Raw genomic sequence first — 20,257 nt, forward strand, 5'->3', positions numbered from 1 at the left:
TAGTATAAAAAAAAAGGAAATCAGTAACCAGAAGCAGTGTCCCTCTAAACTGCACGGATTTCCACTCTGGTATGTACTTTTAATGTTCCTCTTGGTGCCTGTGTTCCAGTGTACAACTTGGCCCACATTCATCCTAATGGAGCTATTAGTTGTGCTTCCACACTGGAGTACAGAGATTGGGATTGTAAGGTAAACATTGCCTGGTGCAGAGGAAAAACATGCAGTATAGATGGGGACCATGCTGCATCTGAGATCTTATTTTTGGTATACTACACATACTGTAGATGGGGACACAATACACCTTTACTGCAAAGCAGGGCGTTGAGTGATGGTAACAGCTAATCTCTACATTTACTACAATAAATAAAACAGCTAGCACATAAAACTGTGAATGAATAATCAAAACTATTTTAAGATAAACACTAAACACCAAAAACGCACTAGTTAAAATACACTATAACGAATGGTATAGCTATGCATTTTAAATCTTGGAAGGCATGTTCAGCACTACTGGGTAAACAAATGGCTAGCATATACATGATAACTATATTGCTTTGATGTTTTTTATTTAATCTGTATGTCAAGCCAGAAACTATTTTCTAGGTGGAAAAGTTTAAAATTCCTGTTGGGTTCATGCTGCAATCCGGAGCTTCATTAAAGAGATTTCCTCTCAGTTTCCTGCCCTGCTGATTGTGGTTTCACTAGGCAGAAATAAAAAAAATTCTAATGGTGGTTATAGCCTCCCTCTACTCTACTAAATAAACAAATTTATATTTCTGTTAATGTTGAAAAATTCCTTTCAGTTCCTGTTTGCTGATATTTCAGCAGGACAGGAAGCGAGGGTAAATCTCTCTGAGCCAGGGGTAGTGATAAAAACCTGATGGAAGAACAAACTCTTCCCTATGCTACTTAAAGCTAGGAAAACCAGTTATAGATGGGTATACTTTTTAATAGGATCCTATACAATCTGAAAAGAATGGCAAACCATGGAAGGCAGACAAAAATCACACTTTTTTCCATTATAAAAGTTCTCAATTCACCAGATTCAATCATTTACAACAGAACCATGAAGGGGTTAACTAAAGCGGATTAACCAACTCTTCTGCTATTGGTGCAGTGACTGACATGTTGGAAAATCTCTGTAGTCGATAGTCATTTGAACCCACTTATCTAGAGAAAAGAGAATCATGGGAATGAGTGATCAGTCTGTCTTCTTCAAATGTCTCACCTCTGGAACTCACGGATTCTTGTTGCATTGTGGCAGATGGAACATCACAATTTTGTGTTTGAATCTCAACAGTAGATAGATAAGAGGATCAGACATGCACCAACTCTCATTCTTAACTGCTATGGGCTTGAACACACTTCTTGTATTCTTGTTATTTAAAATGAGGAATCATTGGTTAGTATACATTACAATTTAAGTTTAAGCTGGCAAAAGGCATCAAACTGATGCCTCTCTGCCCAACTGCCCCTCATCCCACAACAGAAAAATTGACACTTATGTACTGTGTATATAATACCACCAAGGTAAAATGATAATTGGAAGGGGAGCTACAGAACCAGGTGTAGTCATTGACCTGCACTATACAACAGAACTTTAACTTTCTGTGCTCTGATCCATACAGCATATCCAAAATAAGTACTGGAGCAATGTGGCCACATACAACAATATTGATTTTTTTTTTGTGACAGGTATATAGCGCTGTCAATTTACGCAGCTTTACATATATACTTCACATTCACATCAGTCCCTAACCCTCAAGGGGTGTACAATCTAAAGTCCCTAACTTGCATTCATACATACACATACTAGGGCCAATTTAGACAGGAGCCAATTAACCTACCAGCATGTCTTTGGAGTGTGGAAGGAAACCGGAGTAACCAGAGGAAACCCATGCAGGCACAGGGAGAACATGCAAACTCAAGGCAGGTGGGGCTGTGGTTGGGATTTGAACCCACGACCCTTGTACTGCCAGGTGAAAGTGTTGCAAGTATTTTTATGCCATCTGTGTTCCACTGGGAATAATTCTCACTTTCTGTCCCCTGGATAGCATAAAAAAAAGCAAGAAAAAAATTTAGAGAACGGTAATCTTTAACTCCAATTTCAAGGTACATGATTATACAGCCTTTGTAAAAGTGATGGAGATGTTTAAAGGCCAAGTCCACCTTTTACAAAAAAATAATAAATGCAGATATATTTGCAGCAAAAAAATTAGCATTTACTGTATTTTTTCCCCCTTAAAGCATCGCAGCCACAATCTGAAGATTCTTCCTCCAGCTCTATGCCCATACGGAGGTATGGACTTTCAATTAGAAAGCTGGAGGAATTGTCAATGGACTACGAGTGTGAGGATCTCCATAATTATGTTACATTGAGAACTACAGTGGCAAACAGGACTTGCAGTTAATTAATTTACAGATCTCTGAATAACCTTTCTAAAGTAACAGCTGCTGAACCCTTGCATGTTATCACAGTTTGGGGGGGGGGGGGTCAACTTTTTTGGGGGCTCCCATCTGCACTATACTACATTCAAAATATGTGTGTAACATGGTGCAAAAGGTGGAATTGACCGTTAACACAAACAAGCTGGTTTTATGATAAGATATAAGGATTTTAGTAATATTTGGGTTTGTTGTGGTACTTCCAGGTTTGTAGTTGTTGCAGAGTTTGGACTCTATTGAAACTATTACTCTCACTGTTGGATCCAAAGCTCTTAACTGGAAGGCTTTGAAAATTATTAAGAACATCATACCATAGTTAATTATATTATAGACGCAGCCAACCTATTTCCTCCAACTGGATAGTCTAAATGGGTGACAGCTTAACATGGGGTAGTATGGTCGTGTTTTCCCCTAGAAACAAGATAAATCATTTTTCTGTAAGTGTATCCATTTTATTTTCAATACGGTTTGCTTTTAAGTATGTCTTACTTTTTTATCTTCTGTTTTTGTAACTTTTTCTATACACTGGTATAGTAAATATAAGTTACCAAGAAAGTTTTTGATGGCTCTAAAGAACACATAAATCCAAAGAGATGGTTGTGTGTGCATCTGTATTGTATTATCACTGCCTATATGTGAGTTTGTAAACATCATGTGTAAGACTGCATGAGTATCCACTACTGATCACAAAACCATTAGTGTGCACCAGACTGCAGGTGAGTTTTGCGTATGTCCAGCCAGCTAGATTTCAGGCAAGTTCACTTAGTGGTGACTGGTGGTAACGAACTGAGTAAATGTTTGTACTAATCCTAGAAGTAAGATTGCCTGGCTTGGGTATCTTGTACAGCTAGTGAGAGCAGTGTGCATGGTTTGTGAAGCCTGTATGCAAGTCTGCTTAACCACAAAGCATTCTAACTAGCATCAGAACTAAGGTTTCCTACAAGCATGTAATTTGTGAATGGTGGCAATTTAGAGATTAGTGAGCGTATGCGGTGTGCTACTCCTGCTATTTGGTGTCTGGATTAGGGCGAATAATTGGCCAGCACCAAGAAAAAATAATGCGTGGTGACACCTCATATATTGATTAGCCTCCCTTGTCTCTCTAGCCCAGTTCATTACAACAACTGGAAGTCAGGGACTTAGTGTTGTCACCCTATAACAGAGCAAGGACAGGATAACCAGATATTTTAAAGTCTAATTCCCACCTATTATTATACAGGATTTATATGGAGCCAACAGTTTACGCAGCGCTTTACAACATATTGGCAGACAGTACTATTACAATACAAATTAGTACAGGAGGTATCAGAGAGCATAGCTAATCTTAAAAATGCTCCCCCTCCACACTTATCCTACCTACCATATGTAAAAAAGATTTGTATACTTACCTGTTTTCAGCCCCGCTCAATTCCAATCACATGATCCCACAGTTCCAGTTCCCCTGGATCAGTGAGTGGAGAGGAGGGAATAGAGACAGCTGGGCTATGGGTCAAGTCACAGCTCCCAGAATTCTCCATTGATGTTGAACCACAGCTGCAGGATCATGTGACCAGGATGTAATGTAAAAGGGCAAGTATACCGATCTTTTTTTACATAGGGTAGGCAGAATAGGCAGCAGGGGTGGAGGGAACATTTTCAAGAACAGTTATGGATAGGCAGGAATTTCCCTTTAATGAAAGTTGCAGATTCAGAACATATTGAGAATGACTTGAATTTACATTAATTTGTTGAAAACATATTGGATTTTAGTGATTGGTTATACATCTGTTTAAAGGAAATTTAAAAAAAAATTGCTGCTGTACTTCATTGCAATGGGTTTGAAATCAAAAGTAGTCCAGTATCTACCACCCTGAAAATGTTATATCTGAGCCCGTCCTTCCCAAATGTACCATGGTAACAAACAGCAAAGCTTACATCCTAATTTTTTAAAATTTAACATATGCGAATGAGAACCATGGGTATACTGGCTTTCCACAAAAAAAATGTCATGACTCTGAATGGAGTTATATTATGAGGACAAAACCTCATTTATAGACTGAGGAAAAACTAGAATCTATGGAATGTTTTTATTACGGTTCACGTCCTCATATCAGCATTTGCCATTTCTTGCTATTGTAAAGAAACAACAGGATGTTTTTAGCTCCCTTAAACTAGGGAAAATACGTCTTGACAGTTGCCAGCAGAGCAGGTGCACCCATTGGAAGATATCTCCTTTACTGCTGTTCAAGTGACAACTGAAACAAATGTCAAATTTCCCCTCACTTTCTATGCGGTAGATCTCCTCAATGGTGACATTAATTAAAAATATATCAATGTTAAAAGTTCTAAACCCTTCCTGTTCTATCTAAACATAAAAAAATTGGTTGAACCTCTGCTTTAAAAGGTATTTGTTCAAAACCAAGTGGAAAATCCATTTAGTAGATGACCATAGTTCTCTAAATAAGTATTTCCTTTCTTTCTAACAAGCATAACAAAAGAAATAAACTGTACCATGCACTTGTGTTAGAAGAGAACTTAACATTTAACCACTGTATTTACAAGAAGCAGAAATGGGAACTTCAGCATGTGGGAAGCACAGCTGGCAGTTAGTCTTTTAGAGTCCAAATTTGGTTTAACTGTCACATTATCAGGCATTTAAACAACTCTCAAATTCATAAGTCCTTTTAATTTGGCTTTAACATTTTCAATTACCACCACATATATGAGCAAACATTATTCCAGTTCAGCTCTTCAGCTTTGTACAGATACCAAAAAAATCACTAAGGCATTGTCCAGTGTTAAAAGAAATGTGTTCAAAGTTTAAGCAACGTAGAGGAAATTCATGTCTGAGCACCAGTAGATCTATGTGAAGGTATGTGTGTGTCAGGGAAGGAAACGAGGAAGCCCTGGAAAATGCGGCAATGCCCAATATGGCTGTGCTAATTTGCGCAAAAATGTGCGCATGTGCATAGGAGCACGGCATGCAATCGCACACCAGCACACACAGGGCGTGATAATTGCTTGCACCCAGTGGCCTTTATAAGGACTAAAGCCCCTCACAATAATTGCTGGATTATTGTCAGCCTCCTGTTTCTGTGTTCCTGTGTGTATTTAACCGCTGATTATCTGGTACCGGCCCGGCTTGACCCTGACCTGCTTTGGCTCCTCTCCTGGCTCTCAAACTCTGCTTGTTCCTCGGATCTGCTCTTGCCTATTCATGATTTATGACTTGTGCATGACCCCGACCTGCTCCTGACTTCACTCCTGTCTTTACGCCTGATTGATGCTCTGTGTTTGACCGCAGCTCTGACTTCTGATTTTGCTTCCTGCTTTGCCCATCCACCTGGATCTGCCAGTCCTCTGGAGATCCCACTCCCGTATCCTCTCCACCAACGGGTATTGCCTAATCAGGCATCACCAGGCATCCATATCATTGGCAATCTGTACTTCTTTGGGCACTGCGCCTTCTGTTACCAACCTCAGGGGTGCATTGCACTTAGCCCTAAGGGGAGCTCTCTCATCACCTCAGCCTCCAGTCAGGTACATGACAGTGCGTTTCCCTCTTGTTTGTTCTCATAGAAAACCACTAACTGTATTGTGAGGCTGCAATACTGGATTTCACCATTGTCTTCAACACAGCTAATGCTACAGTATGGTTAAATGTGTCATTTTATGGTTCTAAGCAGCAGGATCAAAACATAACAGTTGCCTTATTTCTTAAAAAGGGCTACATTTGTGCAGTTTGTTTTGGGAGGGAACAAGGTATAGGTGAAAGCCATTACAGTTGAAAACTTCCAATATTCAAATAAGTGCTTTTAATTTTTTAGATCAGCGCAATTAAACAATTTTGCTGGGCAAACTAAAACACAATGTTTTTGGCACAACTAGTGCAATGCTGGAAGAGCCAATCCAAATAAAAATATTATTTGAATTATAAATGGAACCTGTCAGGTCTAGTGAGGTAGCCCTCAGCATATTAAACACCTTGAATACATCAACAGGGCAAAGTCTAAGCTGTAATTAATTCTTGACTCTGTTCCTATTCACCTGTGTGTCCTGGGTGTTAGCACCCACTTTTGCATGTTCCAGAATATCATGTTGCATTCATCATATCCTTACATCAAAACCCTGTTTTAAGTACTATCTTGGGGTCAGTTTTATGGATTACATTGGTGGTAAAAATTCTCTTGGAGTTCCCAGTTGCCCCCAGCCTCCACTTTGTCTCTGACATCATATGGAATTGGTACCCAACTTTTTATTTGTATTTAATTATTTATCATTGGAATTTTATATTCTTGCATTGTTTATAACTAACAAGCAAGGATTTTTTTCAGCAAAAGTGGAGTTGAGGTTTAAAAAGTACACTTGGTGTGAATTAAGATTGTGATTTTTACATAATTAAGTATTTTAGAAATAGGGAATACTATGCACCAAAAGAGCAACTATATTCTGTGGAATTTCCATCCTCCCATCTTTTTCAGTCAAACTTTCATTTTACGGCTGTGAGACAGTAAAGGTTTAGATCCAGCAATTCAAATAAATGACTGACAATTTCATGGATAAACTCTGTCACTGAGCTGCTTCATCCTGGATTACTGCACATGAAGCAGGGAATCACAATCAGGATCAATACTTAATCAGGAAGCTTTGCTTTAAAAGGATATCTGACAAAGGCAGGCAGTCAGGCTTATGTCTTGGAAAGAGGAAATAAGTGTGAGGTTAAGGTATGTGGTGCCAACAGGGAGACATCAAGACAGTGCTTTCTTAGATGCATATAAAACATTGTAAGGACTCTTCCTTAAGCTGGAGCATCTTTAGCCTAAACTTTGTAGAAAGGTGGACTGTAGTCATTCCAAGTCCAGCTTGTTAAAGTTCTTGCATTCACTGGGTTTTCATTAAGTTCAGACTATTGTTTATTTATGCCTGTCACTGGGGAGTGTTCTCTAGTAGATAGAGCAGGAGGAAATAATATTGCAGAATTATGAACACTTATTTCTCTTTGGCATATCACTAGCAGATTTATTTCCAGTGGTGTATGTTGGGGAATGGTAAAAATATATAGAGGAATGCTTGGTGAGGGATCCTTTGCATCTTTTTTTTTGCTAGAAGATTCACCTGAATTTGTGGCCTAGAGAATGCATGCCATTTTGCTGGAGGGTACATCAAAAAGGAGTGGAGTCAGAAGATGGCTTCATGTAAGGAGTGTCTTGAAAAGTGACTTCTCTGTTGAACAGTGTCCTGGAGAGCTGGGCAAAAGCTACTGCCAGTGGACATTCCAAAAAGTGCTCACTACTGACCCTAGAAGGTACTTGTAATTAGCTGTTGTTCCTACAGGTCTACTGTTACAGATTGCGGATTTTGACTTAAAAGGCTCACAACCTATATCGACTGTTACTAGATGGTCTGAGATCTTATTTTATCTGTTTTGGGGTATCCCATGCCCTAACCCTCTGGCATACTAATAGTATACAGTGCCTTGAAAAAATATTTATACCCCTTGAAATTTTCCACATTTTGTCTTGTTACAGCCAAAAAAGTAAATGTGTTTTATTGGGATGTTATGTGATAGACCAACACAAAGAGGCACATAGTTGTGAAGTGGAAGGAAAATGATAAATGGCTTTCACATATCTGAAAAAAGTGTAGTGTGCATTCAGCATAAATATAGCTGTTCTGTGAAGCCCTCGGAGGTTTGTTAGAGAATATTAGTGAATAAAAATCATCATGAAGGCCAAGGAACACACCAGACAGGTCAGGGATAAAGTTGTGGATAGGTTTAAAGCAGGGTTAGGTTATAAAAATATATCCCAAGATTTAAACATCTCATAGAGCACTGTTGAATCCATCATCCAAAAATGGAAAGAGTATGGTACAAATGCAAACCTACCAAAACATGGCTATCCACCTAAACTGATAGGCCGAGCAAGGAGAGCATTAATCAGAGAAGTAGCCAAGAGGAGCTGAAGAGATCCACAGCTCATGTGGGAGAATCTGTACACAGGACAACTATTAGTTGTGCACTCCACAAATCTGGCCTTTATAGAAGAGTGACATGAAGAAAGCCATTGTTGAAAGAAAGCCAAAAGAAGTCCATTTTGCAGTTTGTGAGAAGCCATGTGAGGGACACAGCAAACATGTGAAAGAAAGTGCTCTAGTCAGATGAGACCAAAATTTAACTTTTTGACCTAAAAGCAAAACGCTATGTGTGACGGAAAACTAACACTGCACATCACCCTGAACACACCATTCCCATCATGAAACATGGTGGTGGCCAGGGGCGGACTGACAACTCATGGGGCCCCCGGGCAATAGGGGATCATGGGGCCCCTGTGTCCTTGCCCAAACTCAAAAAAGCCTATGAAAAAGGTACCAGGGGCATCTCATGGGGCCCCCTACTGACCCCGGACCCTTGGGCAGTGCCCGAGTTTCCAAATGGTGGTGGCAGCTGCTTTTCTTCAGCAGGGACAGGGAAGCTGGTCAGAGTTGATGGGAAGATGGATGGAGCCAAATACAGGGCAATGTTAGAAGAAAACCTGTTAGACTCTGCAAAAGACTTGAGAATGGGGCGGAGGCTCACCTTCCAGCAGGACACTGACCCTAAACATACAGCCATAGCAACAATGGAATAGTTTAGACCAAAGCATATTCATGTGTTAGAATGGCCCAGTCAAAAGTCCAGACTTAAATCCAATTGAGAATCTGTTGCAAGAAATGCTCTCCATCCAATCTGAGAGAGCTTGAGTGATTTTGCAAAGAAGAATGGGCAAAAAGTGTACTCTATATGTGCAAAGCCGGTAGAGACATACCAAAAAAGACTTGCAGCTGTAATTGAAGCGTAAGGCGGCTCTACAAAGTATTGACTCAGGGGGGCTAAATACACATGCACGCCACACTTTTCAGATATTTATAAAAAAAATTTAAAACCATTTATCATTTTCCTTGCACTTCACGACTATGCAACACTTTGTGTTGGTCTATCACATAAAATCCCAATAAAATACATTTACGTTTTTGGTTGTAACAAGACAAAATGTGGAAAATGTCAAGGGGTATGAATAATTTTTAAAAGGCATTGTAGATCTCTGTATACTACTACTGTTATAGATCAGAAGTGGCTACATTACTCAGCACAAGTTTCTTCACATGTATTTGTAGTGTTGACGAAGAGAAGAGAGGGGGGTGTATCTGACAAGGTCTATTAGATTACAGGGTGCATTGGGCAGTGTTTTCAAAAACTGGTGCATATTGGACGGCAGTGTCATATTTGGACATACTGGGCAACTCCTGTAATAAGAGAGCTAATATAAGATAGTGAAAATAGTAAACTGAATATCTGTTTCTTTGACTGCAGTTCGGCTTTAAACTAATGAATTCTTACATCTCTTGGGGGCCCCAGTAGTGAGAATTTTGCACTTGCATAGGCACCATGACTGTTATGCAGAGGGTCTCAGACCCCTAAAGAATTTTAACGCTATTTCATATTATGGAGCAGTGAGAACACAAAAATGTAGGGAAGAACAGTGACATAAATAAATGTAGGAGGATAGGTCCAGGAACTATTTTAATTGAGGTCCTCTGGCTGAGCCCTCAGAATATTTAAGCTGTTTTAGGATGACCAAGCCCACCAGACTGCACCTAAAGGTTAAAAAGAGAAACAATTATAGTCCTTAGTATACCTTCTGGGGAATGTAATCACAACTCAACTTTAGCTAGACACAGCCGCCTCACTGATCAAGATAGACCTTCAACTTTATCCAACAATATAAAAGCATACAGAATTTTCAGCCAATGATTACTCTCTTCTTTCACTTCCACTTTCTTCCTAAACAAATACTGTATATAAAATAAATAGTTTCCATCCAACATACCAAAATTCCAGGGAACAATACTGGTGATGGTATGTGAATAGAAAGGGTTTATATACAATTTTATTAGGAAGAAAGTGGAAAAAAATAAGAATATATATTGAATGATACAATCTTGATGCCTCTATAAATTAAACATCAGCTTAAAGGATAAGTTCACCTTTTGGAACATGTTACGTGTTCCACCTGTATTTATGGTGGAACATGTAACATGCTCCAGTTCCTGCAGACTCTTCCCCCAATCCCTGCCTCAGGGTAACAGGTGGGGAATCCTCTCTCCACATCCACTGTTACAATTTAAAAACAACGCAGCAGTGTGGAACTTCACCAACATGGCAACACCATTCTTTAAAAGTTTCCTGTGATTGAATAGACTACAACTACTGCCAGCCAGCATGTCTGATGGCTTGTAGCTCTGAATGAATTTTGAGCCCTGCAGCTCTGTAACTGACAGACCATATGTGCCTGGTACAGGCTGAAAGCTACAGGGCTTGCCTGTAGAATCCTTATACTTTACCCCTGATCTGATCCACTGATCACTGGTGCAATGCTCTCAAGAATCCTGCTGTAAAAAATAAAAAAAATTCAATTTTCTCTACAAAAATATGTGCATTTATTATTTTTTTCTTAAAAAGGTGAACTTTAATGTGGGCTAATCCTTTAAAAGCCTCTCCTTTGTAGTCTAGTGAAGTAGCTCCTGTAGGCCTTTGCGTAGTGTCCAAAACACAAGCCCTAAGCAGAAGCAGCCCAAAAGGTCAAAAAAGGTACTGTTCCAGGTTTTCTGGTTCAACAAAGGCCATGTGAATGTTTAAAAAATTCAGCAAGTGGGGCTTTTACCTTTAGGCTTAACAAATAAAACATTGCATTAGCCACAGGTCCTATTTCCTTTTGGAATGAGTATATTTGGGTAGAATGTAAACTGCTTAAAGCGGAACTCCACCCAAAGGGGGAGGTTCCGCTTGAAGGCTTTGTCCCCCACTCTCTGTTAAGGATTGCCATCTTTGGGGAGCAGGTACCCGAATTTGACAGGTATCCACTCCCACGACTGGTGTGATCGCCTGAGGCGATTGGAAGCAGAAGTTGTCCTCCCTCCCCAGTCTTCTGGGACACATGACAAGCCCCAGAAGAGTACGGGACCATTCACAAAGCACAGCGCTTCTTGCACATACTCAGTGGACACCTGACTGTGAAGCCGAAAACTGTCACAGCCACGTGCCCACACTGAAGAACTGAAGATGCTGGCACCAGGGAGAGAAGACGGCTGGTGAAACCAGTCGTGGTGAGGATACCGCTGGACCGAGGGACAGGTAAGTGTCTGTATTTTAAAAGTTTTAGTTAATTTTTTTTAATTCAACTGGAACTCTGCTGTAAAACTGCAACTTTACTTGTTGAGCATGTAATTACAATGACTAAAGGTTTGGGGTTATTAAAGCGATTTCTTGTTCATGCCCTCACATCTCATGCCATAGTAGGAAGAAAATGGAAATTAAAGAAGAAAGAGTAAGCACTGATTGATACAATCTTTATGCACCTATAAAATAAATATCAGCTTAATGTGGACTAACCCTTTAAAAGCCTCTCTATTGAAGTAACTCCTGTGGGTCTTCACATAGTGACAAAACCCACAACCCCTAAGCAGAGGAAGCCCAGGAGGCCAAAATGGTAGTGTTCAAGGTCATATGAATATTTTAAAAATACATTTAGTGGGGCATTTACTTACTGGCTTACCACATAAAACATTGCATTAGCCAAAAGCCCCATCTCCTTTTCAGAGAGTAAATTTAGGGTGAAATGTGAAAATGCCTATTAACGTCACCCCTTCAGTCACTGAAATTTTATGTCATTCATTCTAAACTTAAACATAGACTCCAGCTGTCTCTGGGTAATTTGCTGCTATCTGCTCTTCTCCATTCTAAACTGAAAACGCATGGACTCCTGTTAATTTCAGAACAAATAGTGTATATATATTTTTGTCTATGTTGAGTAGTTCTCACCTCTTGCTGCACTCTTTTTATGAATGTGGTCTGTGTTTGAGAAACATCCCCCCCTATTCATGTGATCCTTATCAGTTCCTAATTGGGACGGGGAAGAGTACTCATTTGACCATCTCCCTATAAATTTAGATCAGCTCATGGGGGTGGTCACAGACGGGGGCATGGTCACATATGGGGTGCTGATTTTGCATGAGTGCTGCTTTCGAAGGATTGCTAAGAGCAGTTGAACACAGCAGTCTAACTAAAGCAGGATAACTCAAGCAGCAGGAAGATACAACAACAAGAAACTCTACTGCATGCTGAACGGACTGTAAGCAAACACCCTGGGAAACATTTCACCCTCACTGCTACCATCTCCCTACTACTGCTGTCATCACCTCCTGCTGATACTTCACTGACCTGCTGACCCAAACACAAAGACTGGAAGACATGTGCACTCGTGTACATCCCGCTCCCATGTTACTTTCCTCACCCTTCTTCTTCTCCTAACCTCTGGGGATATCTCCCCAAACCCTGGTCCTCCACTATTTCACCCCCACACCAGGCATCCTCTTTCTTCCGGGAATAGCCGCAATCCCCTCAATTTAATATCGGTCCCCGTGTTCCGAAAAACCACCCTCCCTTTTTCATGTGCACTCTGGAATGCCCGCTCTGTCTGTAAAAAGCTCACCTCTGTCCATGACCTTTTTGTCTCCCGCTCCCTTAACCTACTAGCAATTACAGAAACCTGGCTTCAAGCTGCAGATTCTTCTTCTCCCGCAGCACTTTCCTATGGAGGCCTTCTCTGGACCCACTCACCCAGACCCAGTGGTCAGAAAGGTGGTGGAGTTGGTTTGCTTCTATCCCCACTGAGCACTTTTAAAGTCCTCCCTAACCCTCCCTCTCTATCCTTCTCTTCTTTCGAGACTCACTGCATCCGGCTGTTTTCTCCCATTTCTCTGAGGATTGCAGTGATCTATCAGCCTCCTGGACCGGTGTCCCGCTTTCTTGATGATTTCTCTGCCTGGCTACCCTACTTTCTCTCCTCTGAACTACCCATTATCATTCTCGGAGATTTTAACATCCCTATTAATGTCAACAACCCGGCTACATCCAAACTATTCAACTTAACCTCATCTTTTGCAATAGCACAATGTACACAGTCCTCCACTCACTCTGATGGGAATACATTAGACCTTGGTTTTCCCCCATCTTTGCACTCCCTACAACTTCACAAACACCCTCTTTCCTCTCTCTGATCACAATCTTATCACCTTCACAGTGTCCTCATCTTCAAACACCTATCCCTCCAAGCAGCAAACAATTACCTGCAGAAACCTTCACAACTTGAAAACTGCTCCTTTCCACTCTGCAACTGACCAACTCTATGATAAAATCTCTCCCCTGTCCTGCCCCGACCTGGCCACTGCTGTCTACAACAGTTCGCTTTCATCCACATTAGACTCACTTGCTCCTCTAACAACACGAAGCATCAGGCCCCGACCGTTACAACCTTGGCAGACTGACGACACCAGAAATCTTAAATGACATAGCCATGTGCTGGAGCGATTGTGGCATAAAGCCAAATCTCAACAAGCATTCAATCTATATAAATTTGCTTTCTTAACATACACTTCCTCCCTCTATGCTGCCAAACAAGCCTACTTTGTCACTCTTATTAATACCTTGTCATCCAGTCCTCATCATCTCTTATCTACTTTTAACTCTCTACTTTCTCCACCTCCACCCAGTATCTCACTCACTGCTCATGAGATTGCAAATCATTTCAAAAACAAGATTGACGCATTGTGCAGTGGCAATGCCCCTACGATGGCAGACATCCATCCCACTTAGCATACCTTATACTAAACCTCCCTCAACATGTTCCTCTTTTGATCTTGCTACTACTGAAGAGGTCACTAAGGTTTTCTCAGAAGCCCATCTCACTACCTCCCCCCTGGATCCTGTCCCCTCACAACTACTACGGTCACCCTCTTCTTCCATCCTATGCTCCCTCACTCACATCTTCAATCTCTCCCTCTCTGCCTTCCCCTCCCCTCTAAAGCATGCACACATCACTCCCATACTTAAAAAGCCCTCCCTGGACCCCACCAACCTGAACAGCTTAAGACCCATCCCCCTGCTGCCATTTACCTCTAAACTCCTAGAACGCTTAGTCTACAATTGCCTGAGATCCTACCTCACTGACAACAACCTTTTTGACCCTTTACAGTCTGGCTTTCGCTCACTCCACTGAAATTGCCCTACTAAAACTCACTAATGATCTACTAACAGCTAAAATCAATGGCCACTACTCCGTACTCTTACTACTTGACCTCTCTGTGGCTTTTGATACGGTTGACCATTCCCTCCTCCTCAAAAAACTCCACTCTCTTGGTGTCCGAGACTCTGCGCTCTCCTGGTTCTCCTCCTACCTATCGCAGCACTCCTTCAGCATTACCTATAATGCTGCCTCCTCTGTAGGGGTCCCTCAAGGTTCTGTTCTTGGACCCCATCTTTTCTCCATCTACACCTCCTCCCTTGGTCACTTGATAAACTCCCATGGCTTTAAGTACAATCTCTATGCTGATGATACACAAATCTATCTTTCTACCCCTCACCTCACCCCTTCAGTCTCCTCTCACATTACTAACCTACAAAGTAACATATCGGCATGGATGTCACTCCACTTCTTCAAACTCAATCTTTCCAAAACTGAGCTCTTAGTATTCCCCCCAGCCCGTGCCCCCTCCCCTGACTTCTCCATCAAGATCAATAACACAATCATCAGTCCCTCCCCTCATGCCAGGGTACTAGGTGTAATCTAGACTCCCATCTGTCCTTTCAGTCCCAAATCCAATCGCTGTCCAAATCTTGTAGACGTCATCGCAACATCTCCAAGATACGGCCGTTCCTAACCTCGGAAGCCACTAAGCAACTTTTTCACTTCCTTGTTATATCTCGCCTTGACTATTGTAACTCCCTCCTCATTGGCCTACCTCATCGCAGGCTATTCCCTCTTCAGCCTATCATGAATGCTGCTGCCAGACTTATCCACCTTACTAAGCGTTCTGTATCTGCCACCCCTCTCTGCCAATCCCTCCACTGGCTTCCCATTGCCCAATGGATAAAATTCAAAACATTAACAATAACGTATAAAGCCATTTATAACTCTGCCCCAAATTACATCAGCAATCTTGTCTCCAAATATCACCCAAACCATCCTCTCCGCTCCTCCCACGACCTCCTGCTCTCTAGCTCCCTTGTCTCCTCCTCCCTTACTCATCTCCAAGACTTCTCCAGAGCTTCCCCCACCCTCTGGTATGCTCTACCCCAATTTATCGGACTATCGCCTACTCTGCTCACTTTTAGGCGATCTCTGAAAACCTATCTCTTCAGGAAAGCCTATCCTGCCTTCAGCTAATAATGGAATCTTCTACTCTTCCAACCAGTCCATCCCCCACAGTTACTACCTTTTGTACCACTAGCCCCTCCCTCCTAGATTGTAAGCTCCGAGGAGCAGGGCCCTCCTATCCCTCTTGTATTGAACTGTACTGTTGCTGTATTGTCTCCCGTTATATTGTAAAGCGCTGAGCAAACTGTTGGCACCATATAAATCCTGTGTAATAATAATAATTCAGATAATGTAGACAATATTCACAACATGTTCAAGAAGAAAATTGTAACTTTACAATACATTTTCCTTGCTTATGCCATCACACAGATTGTGACAAAGAACCTGAAGTAAAGTTGACCATTCATGCGGCTGGTTGGCTGCTGCACAAAGAATAAGAATGTCTAATGCTTAGCCAGTTGTGTCAATATATTCATAAAGTTCAACAAGACTTTGAAAGCCTCTCCATGTAGATGAAACTGTAAGTAGGCTCATCTGAAGTAACACTTGGAAATGCATTTTTCCTCTATTTGAGTGTGAACCAGCAGACACAGGAAAGAGTTTCCAAAATGTATTTTTATATTCTAGCACTGGTTTCCGCACTTGTAGGATGTACAGCAACCAATTATATCCGGACCTTTCCTACTGAACCATAGTTACAGTACTGCACTCGTCAAGCACGTATTAAATGGGGCACATGACATGTGATCTGTTGAGAGTACGTTATAATAAAATCACTTCTGGGGAAGTCAAGTATTCAATATGATTTATGCTGCAGTGACATAATGACTATCAAGGTACAATTGCTGCATACTTTGTAGCTCCGACAGATAAAAAATAATCTCGGCACATAAAGAGACAACATCTGGCTTCCCATGAGAGGAGATCTACACAATGTGCGACAGACCTAAAATGTTTGATAGTTCAGGATATTTTCACTATTTCCTTTTCTTTTGCTAGTATCAAAACATATTTGTATTCCGCCTTTTCCTGCCTGAGAGATTTTGTCCCACTTTGTTCTCCCTTAAAGAGTTATTTTTTATCATAATACATTTTACAGTGTTTACCAGAGGCGTCATTCTTATTATTTGCTTCTCTGAAATGTAAAAAAGTATGTTGTTCAAAGGATTGATACCATCGTCAAGGAAGCACTTGGGAAATTTAAGCAGCTAGTGTTTGCATACATATAAAATGAACATAAAAAAGACCTTTATTTAAAAAGTATGGTGCAAAGAGCAAATTATGAACATTAAAGTAATATCCAATTAGCTCTAATTAAGTACACTAACTGCCCGTCTCAAGGGAAAAAAGAATATTGTTTACCGGATCAAAAAACAATTTGTTAAATGATGGGTGGTAAGATTGAATTATAAGTTATCTTTACACTATTATGGAATGCAATCTTTAATTGATCTTTGTACTATTTAAGCAATTTCTATAAAACAACAAAAAAAGTATTTTATTTAACCACTCGGCCTCCAGAAGGTTTTACTCCTTTCATGACCAGTCCATTTTTGCTGTTCCACACTGTGCTACTTTACTGGCAATTGCGCAATCATGCAACATTGTATCCAAATTAAATTTGTATGAATTTTTTTTTCACACAAATAGAGCTTTCTTTTAAAAAGGTATCACCACTGGCTTTTTTATTTTTTGCTATATAAATGAAAAAAGACTGAAAATTTGAAAAAAAAAAAAAAAAAGTATTTTCTACTTTCTATAAACATAATAGTGCAGCTCAATCACATAAAGCGATCATATAAAACAAAGTGTCCTTTTTCCGAGTGTTAAAACAAATGTCCCAAAACTCCACAAGGTGTGAAAAATCTTCGAAATCTTCATATAAAATCACCAATAGTGCTTCAACCACCACCACATAGATTGGGCGCTAACCTCAGTTTAATGACCACAGTGCTAACAGTAAGTCATAAGTGCTTTCCCTTTTTTCTGTTTACATACTTTCATCAGAATACTTCAGAGTTATCATAGTGACACTATACTTCTCTACGGAGGTGATCAGGGATTTTTTTTTTAACACTTTGATTGCTGTTAAAGTCATGATCACTGTAACAGCAATGTTTTGAACTGTCATGAATGGGTTACATTCATAACACCTGTGATTACTATTCTGTGCTGTGTATCGACCCACAGCTATCACATGGTACAAGAGCTGTGATTGTCCCAGGTACCATGCGATAGCTGTAGGCCACAGCATCACTATAGGAATCACAGCTGTTTTAAATGAAATTCATTCACATCAGCTTTGTTGACATTGTGATCAGGTAATCGCGTAGCGATCAAATGATCCCCTGGCTGCTCAAAGTGGCCGGGAACGGCAGCTGCAATTTGGTGGACATGGCGGTCATGGGAGTAGCATGCTGCATGGCCCTTAGCTGGATGATGTACATGTATGTGATGCAGCCTGCTTATGCCATCCTCAAGCAGTAAATGTACTTTGGTTATTGGTTAAAAAATGTGGCAATTGGTTGCAAAAATGGTAATTGTTAAAAATAAACAGTAATTCAGCAGATTAAATGCCATTCAATTTTTAAATCAACTTTAACTTTCAGCACAAACCTGAATTTCATGTAATAATATTCTAATGTCCCTGTTAGGAAGCGACCTCTAAAATTAAGGCCAATCCAGATGACATGCATCAAAGGAGCATGGCTAATGGACAGGGTCTGAGATGAATGCAGAACTTTTGTACAAGATCAGGACTTACATTAACAGAGTGTGGTCTTAGCTTGGTTTAGTGACACCAGTGGGGAAGTGGTTTTATATACATATTATGTATATATCATTATACATTATATATATATATATATATATATATATATATATATATATATATATATCATTATACATTCAACTCACAACAATACCATTGACGTCGCCAGGACAGAAATTATGGAGCAATGTAAGAAAAAAATAAAAAAACACTTTGCTCTTTACCAACGAAAAAGTAGAGTTCTACTTAAATTTATACTAAAGTTTTAAATTGGAATAAAACCATTTCTCCTATTGCCACTTATGTGATAAAGGCTAGCAGGTGAATGGAAAAGTTCCAAACAGCGGCTTTCAATTTAGCAGATAGAAAAACAGGTACTAACCATAACTTACATCAACTGATGCATGTAATGGCCAAAAAAAACCAAACTGTTATGTCACAGAGAAGAGCATTCATTAGTGGGAGACACTGAGGATGTACTCTCAGGTGCCTGCACTCACTACTGAAAATTAATTGGATCTTAATTTCTGTGTCACGATTAGGATTTAATATAGCTCCAAAAATCCCTTTTATGGCAAGACCTCAATCAATAAATGCAGGAGATATATGAGAAGCAACACTTTGGCATTAAAGGAAAAAGTTAAATGAATTAAATAACTATTTAACACACAAATTAACAGAGGATCTAGCCTGTCCTTTTCCGGTTTAAAATATGTTAACTATTAAATAAATTGCTTTATTTCACCATTTTTCACCCATAATCACAGATGGAAACGTATAATCCAATTGTTTAAATTACTTTTAAATTGATCAAAGTCCATTCAGTTTCAAAATTTGCAGCTTGTTTGTTCCGTGTCTGAGATCTGAGAACTGGCATTAAAGATTTGGAATGGCTGCGGACAAACTCTATTAATTACTTCTGCTATTCTTTTAAACATTTGTTATAAACAAAAAAAGGTTCTAATCAAGGTTTGTTTTATCATTTGCACAGGGCCGGCATGTTAAAACAGGGCAGCTTGCAGCAATTAAAGTGATGAATGTCACAGAGGTAAGAGATCCATTTTCCAGTTTATGATATGAAAGTGTCATTTTCCAAATAATGATTTGTTTTTTAATTTATTTCCGAATTCTATAATGTACCGCATAGAAAATGAAAATGTAGATATAAAATAAAAACATGGGTATAGAACAATGACTTGGGTATAGAACAATGACTTGTGTAACCAGACAGTTATCCAGTAAACAGGTTTTTATTACATTGACGTTATACCTATTCGTGTTGCAGGACCTGCCCTAATCCATATTTCTCAGAGGAGCTGTTCATAGCACAGTAAAGCTGTCTTATATCTGGGATATGTGATGGAATGAGACATATGAATACTTTTTGTTATAAGGGGATTATTCCGCTTTTCGGGACAGGATAATGATTTTCATGGTTCCACCTACTATCTCAAGATGAGGAATATAAACATGGGCTCTTGGTGTATAGTTGGTCACTTGGGCAAAAAGAAATTAATTGCATGGTTTAACCCACTAATAGCCAACTATGCACCCAGAACCACTTTTTATATAGTACAGATGCAGCTTAAAATAATGGAGTCTTTTATTCCAAACTGCATTAGAGCATCAGGCTTTTTGGTCATCAGCGCAATATATGGAATCCTTGGCTTCTATGCAAGTCTTGGTACCCAATGAGAAAGCATATCTCAGACGGTTATGGGGAGAAGGATAAAAGGAATCAAAATCCCTCAAAATGTGTTCTCAGAGGAGCCAGAAAGCAAACAAATATAGAATCTGGCATTGCAGGATTCTTTATGAAAATGCTAGATGCTGGACTTTGTCCCACAGTAGCACTTCTGAATCACAGACC

General features: G+C 40.0%; 1 protein-coding gene across 1 annotated transcript in view; it reads left to right on the forward strand.

Annotated features, from left to right (window-relative positions):
• NRK (Nik related kinase) overlaps positions 1-20,257 on the forward strand; it is a 335,992-nt gene that overhangs the window by 53,498 nt on the left and 262,237 nt on the right. Inside the window, exon 3 of the mRNA XM_089684925.1 lies at positions 19,379-19,435. Within this exon, the coding sequence (XP_089541051.1) occupies positions 19,379-19,435 (57 nt within the window). The remainder of the gene's footprint in view (positions 1-19,378; positions 19,436-20,257) is intronic.

Source organism: Staurois parvus, unplaced genomic scaffold, assembly GCF_062004578.1.
Source record: "Staurois parvus isolate SC_StPar_1 unplaced genomic scaffold, SC_StPar_1.0 ptg000361l, whole genome shotgun sequence".
Lineage (NCBI taxonomy): Eukaryota > Metazoa > Chordata > Amphibia > Anura > Ranidae > Staurois > Staurois parvus.